General features: G+C 42.8%; 1 protein-coding gene across 1 annotated transcript in view; it reads right to left on the minus strand.

Moving 5' to 3' along the window:
* dntt (deoxynucleotidyltransferase, terminal) overlaps positions 1-12,067 on the minus strand; it is a 106,147-nt gene extending 94,080 nt beyond the window's left edge. The window contains exons 1-3 of the mRNA XM_085183352.1: positions 10,032-12,067; positions 3,766-3,940; positions 135-245 (exon numbers count right to left, since the gene is read on the minus strand). Coding sequence (XP_085039478.1) covers positions 135-245; positions 3,766-3,940; positions 10,032-10,225 — 480 coding nt within the window. The 5' untranslated portion in view covers positions 10,226-12,067. The remainder of the gene's footprint in view (positions 1-134; positions 246-3,765; positions 3,941-10,031) is intronic.
* Positions 12,068-12,086: the final 19 nt, after the last annotated feature.

Below are 12,086 nucleotides of genomic sequence, written 5' to 3' on the forward strand. Positions count from 1 at the left end.
AGCGAGCCAGCCATCCAATTAAAGCAGAACAGATTAGGGGAGCTTTTTACATTGCAAAGTAAGAGCGACGAGCCTCTGGTGGCTCAACATGTAAAAGCGTGGTTCAGAGTGAGGCCGGAGAAGCAATTTCCCACCGTGAAAATCTTGTTGTTGTTCTTTGTGGTGGTCCGTCTCTGGCAGGCATATCGAGACACCGTGGACACAGGTGTGGGTGTTGTAGCTTCTGGCGATGCAGCCAAGGTGTCCTGTGTGCAAAAGAAAATAACCGGAGAAGCATGAACCAAACACACACTGTCATAAAGTGCGTTAATTTCTCAGCCCAAATTGTTGACAGGCTAAATGTGTAAATGTATGTGAGGCTATTCCTGACGAGCGCAGAGCCAAGAGTTCAAATTGAATTACATAAAAACGTAGCCATTTGCCTTGGAGAAGTTATTTTTATGACTGTGTCTCCAGGGCAACAGGCTAATGACACTCATCTCACAGTCTGGTGGCATCCAAATCCATTATGCTGCCTAACCCGTGGCATTACAAATCTGCTTGCCATCATCCAATTTGCCTCCTGTAAATTGCCTTTTCATTCTATAAGAAATGGTTTCCCATTTGTAATATATGTGTCAAAAGGATTACCAATGTAATATTAATATTCTTGGAGACAATTAGACATCACAAAAAGGGAACATTGTGTCCATAAAATTGCCTGTGGATTTGGCAGGAGAGTGACACTGAGAGGGGAGGAAGAGGAGGAAGAGAAAGATGGAGGAGATTGTCACCACAGAGCGTTGACTGGTACCGATGCTGCAGGAGGAACAGTGGCGTCTTGAACAGATAATGAAAAGGAGTAGTACCTCTCACACGCCTGGGCTGCATCAACAGCTATGGGATTTTAAAAAAAAAACGTTCATCATTTATTCTCTGCCAGGAGCCTTTCCTGTTCTTCAAAAAAAAAAAATTGAATAACTTTGAATATATTTCACGGCGAAAATTTTCTGCCAATCAAAAGTGAAACTCTCTAACTGTTTTCCTTCTAAATACAACACGGGTGTTCTTCATCACTTTTCCACCTCGGCTGCAGCTCGTTTAATCCAATATGAGATTGTGGGTCCATGGAGACCCAAAAAAAAATGCGCCTGTGCATCAGCATGCAGAGGTTGGTTCCCCCCCTCCCATCTGGGCTCGGTTATTACACAGGCCTTTAACTGTGTGGAAGTTAAAGCTCACACACTGATCTCAGAGGCGCCGTATCCCCTCCTGGCTTTCTCTCCAGCGTTCTCTCCACCTTTGCTGTGTGGCTTTAGATGTTACTAAACTAATGTGTGCAGTCTGCACACTGGGGCCTCATTTCTTCGCACACCATCTGCTGAGATGAAAAGGTACGGCAAGAATTGCAGAACCTCTACGCTGTGAAGCGTAGAGACACTTCCGGGCCTGCTCCTCCCATCCACGTTAACGTCTGTCACACGGTCAGATGAGGCCACTTGGGTGAGTTAATAAAAGCCACTTGATCCAACGTGCACCACAAAGGTCAAAGAGGTCGTACATCATAAGGGAAACTGCTTGGCCTTTTGCGCACATGCTATCCCCCAGACATCATCCCCAGCCCACCTATCTCCTAAGCATGAAGGCAGACACACGTTCACAATCTCCCTAGCACCTGCTTCCACTTTTATTCCTTTTGAAGCAAAGTATCCTCACATCTTACCACATCTCCACTCAAACACACTAAACAGCTTCTCTGCGAGCCAGGAAGTAATAGAAAATATTACATTTCAATGGGCTCAATACTTAAAATTCCTCCCTGACTTGCTGCAGAATATTTATGATAGCGAAAAACACATTGCATCTTCAGACTATCATGACGAGCCGCAGGCAAATGTGCCCAAGAAGTAGCCTGTTTGGGGAATATTTTATCTCCTCCTGGTAGCTCCTTAAATGGATTTATCACTCATAAAAAACAATCTTCTGGAAGCACCACACGCATAAATGCCACCGCGCGTTAACTCGTTTGCTTCAGAGAGGAGCTGCATCACAAAACAAGCAAGAGGAACGGGGCCTCGCCGGTTACCTGGGGAGATGGGTCAATAAATGTCAGCGTGGCATCATTAGCCCCGTCTCCTAATGACGCAGCAAGACAAGAGTCGTGCCATTGATGCGCCACGCGTACGTGGGCCCCGAGGAAACACTGCCACAGCAGTCTCTCACGTGGAGGCACAAACAAGGCAGATTTCATTGTGACCATTAAGGCCGTCACAGGCTGTTAGGAGAAAGCATAGATGGAGCCTGGCAAACTGGCAGAACTTGACTGTGGGTTTTTTTTCGCTTTGTTTTGTTTTTTACCCCTCCTTCTCCACGGTGGAAGGAAAAGAAGACAGCATATTTCTTTATTTTGGATACATATGCCGCCAAGCTCTCGTAGAGCCATTCACAGGGGGAAAATATGTCCGTCTGCGAGCATGTGTATGTGTCTGTGTTAGTGGGCTGCTCTGAGCCCTGACACCCAGCTGATGGGTTCATTTGACACTCCTACGCAATATGGAGGATGTTTCTCTTGCTATCAGCGAGGTGAAGTGCAGTAATATGAGCAGAGACAGAGGGAGAGTTAGTGTCCTTTTTATATGAGCTCCCTGTTAGGGGGTTGACGTTATAGATTTGCAGTGGCAGGAAAAACCTAAATGCAATATATCCAATGTATACCTTCACAATATAAGTGTATTTCTTTTCTTTTTTTTTCAATGTATCACATTAGTCCACACACAAATCTTTTTTACGCACACAAAAATCTTTTTTACACATACAAATCTTTTTTACGCACACACAAATTCTTTTTACACATACAAATGTTTTTTACGCACACAAAAATCTTTTTTACACATACAAATCTTTTTTACACACACACAAATTCTTTTTACACATACAAATCCTGATTTACAAGTACAAAATACTTATGACCACATTTTGAACCCATACAACGGACCGGTAACCCATGGCAACGCATGGCAACGCATGGCAATGGACCAGTAACCCATGGCAACGCATGGCAACGCATGGCAACGGACCGGTAACCCATGGCAACGCATAGCAATGCATGGCAACGCATGGCAACGCATGGCAACGCATGAAAACGGACCGGTAACCCAGGGAAACGCATGGCAACGGACCGGTAACCCATGGCAACGCATGGAAACGCATGGCAACGGACCGGTAACCCATGGCAATGGACCGGCAACGCATGGCAACGCATGGCAACGCATGGCAACGCATGGCAACGCATGAAAACGGACCGGTAACCCAGGGAAACGCATGGCAACGGACCGGTAACCCATGGCAACGCATGGAAACGCATGGCAACGGACCGGTAACCCATGGCAATGGACCGGCAACGCATGGCAACGCATGGCAACGCATGGCAACGCATGGCAACGCATGGCAACGGACCGGTAACCCATGGCAAAGCATGGCAATGGACCGGTAACCCATGGCAACCCATGGCAACGCATGGCAACGGACCGGTAACCCATGGCAATGGACCGGTAACCCATGGCAACCCATGGCAACGCATGGCAACGGACCGGTAACCCATGGCAATGGACCGGCAACGCATGGCAACGCATGGCAACGGACCGTTAACCCATGGCAACGCATGGCAACGCATGGCAACGGACCGATAAGTTATTTTTCAGTACGTAATCATATCCTGTTTTGTTTGTAGTGCCATCTAGTGCTAAACACTTATTAGCCATTGTGCCTGATTTTCAACACACAAACCTGTATAAGGTGTCTGGTCTCCACAGCAACAGGTTTCCCCTCTCTCATGCTGTCAGTGAACCAGCTGATGTCCAAAACGTGCATGACGGGCAGATTCTTCACAGGCCCCCCTTTTAGCCACGCCCAAAGAGATGAGGCCTGGCTATCCTCCGACACCACGTGAGTCACCACATCGCTGTGGGGAAGTGGGAAAAGAACCGTTTCAGAGCACGTTTGGCAAATTCTATACAGTGAATGCCAGAATAATATATATATATATATATATATATATATATATATATATATATATATATATTTCCGCTCCAAGAATATTCATATTCTCATTTCAGAGACCTTAAAATCTCTTCCTTTTTTTTTAGATTGCAATTGATAAAAAATATGCTACGATTTGCCCGGGTTGGTTGAAAATAGTATAATGGTGGTGGTGAGAACGAAACACCACAGAACCAAAAGAAACATTTAAAACAAGCTAAAATGCTGAGAGCTGAGAGGAACTGCAGAAATCCTTATTACATGCAGAAATGCAAACTGTATCAAAATCTAAGCAGCCTCTTGTGTTTAGGGTTATTATAGTGAAGTAACACTTTACTCAAGACTAAAAATGTAAAATAAAATGGGTTTTAAAACTAATAAACTGTTGGATCCTGTGTAGTATTTTTCTGTAGATCAGGTCATCAAACATATCATATTAGCAAAAGCCAAAACTAACACTGAACTAATAAAAACTCAACTAAAACTGAACACTCTGAAACAATAAGAGCTAAACTGAAATAGACAAACTAAAACTGAACTGACCTGAACAACTTTTTTCACATTTTTGAAGTGGAAACACTACTTTGTGAATTTTTGGACGTGGAAAGATTAACTCAAAATGTGATACTAACACAACACGCTACTGGCAGCTTTCTCCTGCTGTCTGCCCTTTTGCCCCTCTGAGTTTCTTCTCCTTCACTAAAGGTTAGCTTAGCATCACATTCAATTGCTAAGCACCACCACAGGTTTAATGAAGTCGTGACTCTGGTAAGTTAAATATAAAATATAACGTAAATACCTTGCAACAATAGTTTAACTGCAGAATGGCATGGACACTCTGCAACTTTTCTTTTATACTGGAATACAACCAGAATACAACCAACGAGTTGCCTACTACAAAGAAGCACATCGCACCAGTGCAGATTGCCTCAGACTGATTGCAACATGATTGCAATCTGCCTCTCTGTTTAAAAACTGAATAGCTGTTATTTGGAAACCTTTGCCAATCTGTCTGAGAGTGGTTGCAGTGTGTTCAAATTGAACAGGCAGCTGTTTGGAGAAAGGTTGCCTCCCACCAGGTGACCTTTGCAACACTTTAAACCAGGGGTGTCAAACTCCGGTCCTCGAGGGCCAGCATCCTGCTTGTTTTTGAGATATCCCTAATTTGCATGTTATCCAAATTTGACCAAGCACCAGTGACATATCATCTTTCATGAATTTTAGCTAATCTTTGACAAATTAAATAAAACATTTTCCAACATTTTCTAACCACAAACAACAACAAAAATCACAAAAGCAAATGTCAAAATTGAATGACACGGGAGCTTTCTGGGACATTTTATGGATTAGTAGGATTGCTTCACGGGATGCCTTCATCTTATTTGATCGAAAGGTTTCCTTCGCTGCTTGTCTTAACAAAAAAATGTTCACGTCTAGGGCTCGGCAGCTTTTAGAAAGAGCAAGGGGTGCAAGCGAAGCTTTTGAAATGCAGCTCAGATGTCAGCATTGCAGTCTAACTTGTGTCATTTGGGGATCGACTGGGTAAACAACAATCACCACAGACCCCCAGTGCCTCTCTCGATTGTTTGATAGCTGAACTCATTCAGCCAGTGCATCTCCACCGAGACCATCTCAACAGGCTTTTTATCAAGGCCTCCTCCCCTGTGCTTCCTGCCTCAGAATCTAACAACCAAACCCAATCAGGCTGCCCAGCTGTGCATAATCACACTCGGCATGCTCCTCCTCTTCTTCTCCTCTCTTAGCACGGATAAGACGGTGGAAAGACTCCTTATGGGAGGTCCCAGCAGAGCTCAGACTGAAGCCTAATTGGTCAAATCACTGGCAGTCTGGCCACTGATTGTTAGTGTTTTGCAGAAAAATCCTCCTTGTCCTCAGTGCAAAGACATGCTGAAGGAGCTTCTCAAACAGACACATTTGAGCGGCACAACTATGATCTCCAAAGGCTCAACGTGAATGATTGTCTAACCACAGTCATCAAGATTTGGCTCTTGGGTTGCTTTCTCTCAAAAATCAAAGTGGTTTGAATTGTCTATTTGGACCAAGACTTAAAATTATGAAGAAAAAAACACTCTTTTCCTTCAAACTATATGTTTGTATATCCCCAAAATTCAGATCCTTATCTTAATATGTAGCTGAGCAGAATGTGAAATGGCAGATTGACATGCAAATGAGCAAGAAAGCAAAGCCAGAACCAGACTGTTCTTCCCTAAATCACTGGGACTCTGAGCTCAGACACAAGGACAGGCTAAAGTCAATGGGCTTTGATATGGAGAACTCTCTTGAGTCATCTGTGTGCCCAGTTCCTGTCAGCAGCTTCCCTCTGTCCTTTCCATAAGTGAAAACAAGCTAATCAAAGACTGCGAATGCCCAGAACAGACTTTTACACCACAGTGAGGTTTTTGTTTGCATAGACATGATCAGTAGTGCAATATATTTTCATTATAATGATAAAATAAATGCACCAAAGAGATAAGCTGTGGACTTGGCTAATTTGATTTAGAGTTTTATCTAACTTGTTTGTTGATAAGAAGCCTAAATACGCTTTTTAAAATACAAACTGTTATTTTTAACTGAATGAACAGAGGCATAGTTACAGAGCAGGTCTCTGTACCCACCTAAAAGGAACTATCTGTAATAAAATCTGAAAATAGTCTTGGAGTTCACTATTACACCATTACGGTGTGTGCTTTTTCCATCCAAAAGTCCAAATATCTTAATTATGATCACTACTGGAAGGAAAATAATTTTTCTTTTATTAATCCACATTTAAAAAGCTGGAGCTCTGAAAGGTTAGTCTTAAATAAAGTATAAATAGATTAGATCCGTGCACTGTATTCCCTGTGGGACCCTGACGCCATGAGAATGGTGTCAACCTTTAAATGTAGGAAATGCACATGAGGAGAGGAAGCAATAAGAGGAAGATATTTTTATAGTACTTTTCAAGCAATGGCAGTTGTTCGAGGCTCTTTGCCTAGTCTGTCTCTGATGGCAAAATGGCCTGAAAATGTCAGCTGACAATATAATAACCATCCAAAACACAGTGCTCAGTAATATAGTAACTGCAGGGCATCAATCCAGCTTATTTATTCAAGAACTATTTGTTGCAAATCTACAATACAATACAATAACTTTATTTATAGAGCACTTTTAAAAACCAACGGTAGATCTAGGTGTGACCTACTCTTAAAACAAAAACTAGTGAAAAATGTTAAATGTATTGCTAAAGTAACTCCTGCCATCACTCCAAATAACTGACAACTTTTTTTATATAAATAAAAATATCTCCTATTGAAATAAAAGCTGGAGAGAAGCATAGTAATTGACCAAGCCATGACTTCCAACGTGCATTTCAAGAACACACATGATATATGTAGTTGTATGACAATAACTTTTAAAAAGAGACTACACTCAACCCAGCTGCCATCACCACCTCCATGCTCCGCCATTCGTTTATGTCCATATCTTTTTGGATGTTGACACAACTTTTGTAGTTTTGACACAAGGAGGAGAGAGAAAGACTGGGAAGCACTGCAAAACTGCAGTATAGCCGCAGAATTCCTCCTGCTACCTCGTATCAGCAGCCACATCATCAAGAAACACTAGAGGCCCAGTTCCACATGCTAGTCGTACATGCCCTTTCTATACCCTTACCATTTTTAACAGATAATGTGGTATGCTTCAGATCATGAGACGTTTCTCTCCTTTTCCATACCTTTCTCCTTTCCCATTTTTGGTAAATCTCAGTTGCAACTGCCAAAACCATTGTCCAATTACTTTTGAGCCTATGAAAGTGGCGGTAAGTCTTAAACAGCACTGCTAATATAGCGCTTTTGTTGCCTGAAGTTAAAAATTCTCAAATTCAATTACATACAAATTGTTTGATTTAAAATCCAGTGTGGTGGTGTACAGTGAAAACAAATAAATGAATAAGTGTGTTAGTGTCCACAAAAAAAGTAACAAAAAGAATGTGAAGGTGGCCTGCGAAGTGATTGCTAGCTTGCTAGCTTGCTAGCTTGACGTGGGTGTCGAGGTACGGCTTTCATTGGGAATGAAGGTTCAGTGGGAGGGAATAGTTAGTAGTGGAACTCGGGTAACATATGTTAGAACACGAGCATACGATAAATATTGATGCATATTGAACTAAATGTTTTTAATTTTCTGCCACTGATTTTTGTTTTACAGCAGCTGCACCAAAGGCTCATGTGCACAGTCACATCCAACATCATACTGCTGTGACAAATTAAAGGATAAAACATCATTCCTCAGAAAACAAAGCGTTTGGAAAATGGTACCTATGACCTAAACCTATGGGGTAAGCACGTGTGTGTGTGGGTGTGATATTCCCATTTGCGAAACAGCATGTAATGCAGCTCATCAGTCACCCAGGACAAACATGTCAATATTTTGATCCATGTTCATGCGCGCAGGCCTTGAAATTCATACAGTGTGGAAACTTCTGTGTATGTACGGAGGAAAGCAGGCAGCGCATCTGACCATATGCTGGAGGCAGCCTGCCTATAACGTGTGTAAGACTAGGCACGTGAGGTGTTGCTATCAAACTGCAGCTGATAGCAGTTTTGTCGGCTTGCAGAATTAATGTCAGTTTGAGGCGGGCACGCTCTACTTCCTGTCGTTGGTTTCAAACAATTGTATCAAGCCAAGTGTAACCGTAGGAGCGCTCAAGCTGTGTTTCTGGGAATGCTGCCATGGCCAAGCTGGTGCACGGCTGGCAGGCCCACTTAGACACGCATTTAAACACTCTCTCTCTGTCTCACGCACAAACACACACAGGCTTTTACGCTGGTTATAGCATACTCATTGGGACCCTTTGCCTAAACCCTGTACATACACCCTACATCATATGCTCAACTTCAACCATTTTTCAACCTTGAGCTAATGTTAACTTAGAAGGAGAAATTGCCCTCACTTTACATGAAAGCAAAGCAATGAAAAACACAAACAAAAACACCTGCTCACCAGAGGAGCTCAAACTCTGAGCTTAACGCCCAGCACTGAAAACAAAGTCGACTTCTAAATAACGGGATGTTGCGTTAACAAAGAAGCCTGACTCTAAAGCATCTCTGGTGTCAAGCGGAGGACTTCTGCTGTGCTCACAGTTTGGGACTTTAAAAAGATACTTTCAATTAGAGGCAGAAAAAACGACGGAGGCACGCCACGTCTGTAATTACCGTGCAATACATGAATCATCATCCCAAGGAACAAGCTCACAGAACATCTCTTCTTTAGTGAGACTTAACAAAAAAAAAAACTTCCACCAAACTCATTAAAAAGTTTGCATGGGCTCTGTTACCTTTCTTCTATTGTTTGTAGTTCTCTGGCTGCCAACAAGCTGCAGCTGGTTTAGCCAATTTCTTGCCCCTGCTTTTAACGTATTTATGTGTGGAGCTGTGAGTAATGGCTGGGGGGGGATCCACTAAGGTGTAGAGGAAGCAGGATGGATGCCCTAACCCTTCTTAATTAACTATTTATGAGACAATAGTCGCTCTCTATTTAGCTAATTGGGCCATAGCTTCTAAGAAAAAAAGAAGTTTGCAGGAAAGTGCCAAAAAGTAACTTTGGATGTCTCAGTGTTGAAGTCCTGGCATGTTTTTCCCACTCCAATCAGTCAAAAATTCCGTGAACAGGCAATTATTCCACAAAATTGTAATTGTGGGGTTTTTTTTCAGACTATAATAAAACTTTTTGTAGGCATGGAAAGTATTTAATTTTGAAGTCATAAGCTTGACTGCCAGAAAATGCTTCTGCTGAATGCTTCTAGGGTTAAACTAGAGGCCTCAAAAGTCAACCGCCAGGTCAAACCACTCTGTTTGCTTCCAGGAAATACAAACCCAGAAAATAAAGGTGTACTCACTCCCCTCCTCCCCTTACACTAAAGCTCTTTTCAGCTTCACATTGAGAAAAGCTTTTAGGTGGCAAGCCCTGCTAAGTCTGTGAATGACACAAATGGCAAGCTTTTTTTTTGGTTCCCAAACCTGAGGACGTCTTCCACAATAAAGCCCTTTGACCTGGCCAGCTCGGTCAGAAAGCTTCTCCTGCTGCGGCCCATTTTCCTCTCCACCAGGTACAGCCTGACATCCTCAAACTTCACCCCTTCACGCCTGGGAGCGCTTGCTTCGGCCGGCCTTGACCGCTTCCTCCCGCGAGGCACAATAGGAGTGTGGAACATCTCTGAGATGAGCTCTCCAAAGTATTTCTGCACCTCTAGGAATCGCCGCTTTTGTGAGTTCGTGTCGGTGTTGTTGTGCGCCACTTAACTTCCATCCAGGAAAAAAAAGAAACACCTACTTTGGTAATGGCGCTGTTGTTTTTTTCACTTGTGGCTCTCTCTCTCTCTCTCTTTTTTTTTTTTTTATATTTGGGAGCAGAGTTGGTGAGAGCTGGCAGACAGAAAAAGCCTCTGGCAACAGGTGTTGAGGATTTGGTGTTTACCAAAAACCACCTGCCAAGATCAAGTGATTGAGGATGTGAGCGAGAGAAAAAAAATTATATTTTTTTTCTTTTTTTGAAAAACACTGTGCTGACGTGGTATTACTCATTTCCAGTGGAGTATTTTCAACAAACACACACTTGGAGGAAGTAAACAATTACTGATCCAGTAGGTGCTTCTTTGTCTTCTTCTTAAAAAGCTGCTCATAAAGTTTTCATGGACTTTAAATTCTGCTCCTCTCGACTGCCAGCGAGGCCTCTCGCTCCTGGGAGACGCCTGAATTCTGGTCACCTCACAAACCCCTCACAGCTGTCCTGCCATGTCCAGTTCGTCTCGCCACTCACCGTCTCATTATGTCCGGACCAAGCCTGCACCATCTGCTCTGCCGCTTTAATTAGCTTACTGCCTAAAAATGTGGGCATTTCCCCAGAGAGCCCGCAAGCTCGTGCACGGCCTTTGCACACATACAGGTACTGTATACGCAAGCCGTTGATGATTAAGAGCGTTTATCTGGGGAATACGGCTGCATATGGATTGGACAGAAATGCAGACTGAAATAGATTTAATCAGCTGAATTCATCTATTCCTTTTGTTTCCAAAGAGGTAATTACAGCATGAGCCGTTGTCTCCTGTTGTTATGATTCCTGTGCTATGGGGGTGAGGAATGTAAAAGAAAAGGTTTCAGCGGGTCTTTGCTGTAATTATCTGCAATAATGGGTCTGCTTCAGTAGACCAAACAGCAATGATTTGTTGATTTAGGCGATGGTGATGAAATCATTACAGGCCTTTATTCTACATCTAATTACCACAGGCTCTGTTCATTTCATCACTTTAATAAGCACACCTTGTTTCTGTCTGCTACACAGAAATTATTACACAGATCTCATTACCGCCAAGTTCTGGGGGTTAACGGGTGTCACGGGGCAGACGCCACGTAATTGTTTGACTGTTTACCCCCACCCATCCGCCATCCCAATCAGTCAGTTGTATATGAGGGTGCTGGCCCCCATCCAAACGTGAGGCCGATGAAATTCTAACATCACTAAGACAAATGGCTCTCACACTGCCAGCAGCAATCGGTGCATGAGCAATGAATCCAATTTCTCTTCCACCTTTCTTGAGTAGCTCCGTGGGTGCAAGAGAAAATTGTCTAATAATTACAATTATGGTGCATATTCAGTTCCATTTAGAAAGGACAAAGTGACAGTCATATCTTGATTTTTTTTTTTTTAATTTACCCCAACACAACTCTTGTGTTGGGGTTTTATAGTCTTGTTAGACTATAATAAGCCATTACAAGCACACAAATATTCAAACAACGCATGCTGTGCTCAAAGAAAGTTCACGTACAATACTGGAATCAAAAGAAATACAATAAAAAAGTAGCCAGACCTCCACATATTAGACAGACAGACAGACAGATAGATAGACAGACAATTTGTAGATAGCAACCTTTTGCAACTTTTACTTAATAGTAAAGTTTCAAGATACCAGTTTGACATGATGCACTTTGTGGTGACATGTGCATTGTTAGAACCATCAGAACATGGGTGCATGCATGGATAGCGTATGCAGTAATACGCAGGTAGGCTTTACCTGG

The sequence above is a fragment of the Neolamprologus multifasciatus genome, chromosome 13, assembly GCF_963576455.1.
Source record: "Neolamprologus multifasciatus chromosome 13, fNeoMul1.2, whole genome shotgun sequence".
In the NCBI taxonomy this organism is placed as follows: Eukaryota; Metazoa; Chordata; class Actinopteri; order Cichliformes; family Cichlidae; genus Neolamprologus; species Neolamprologus multifasciatus.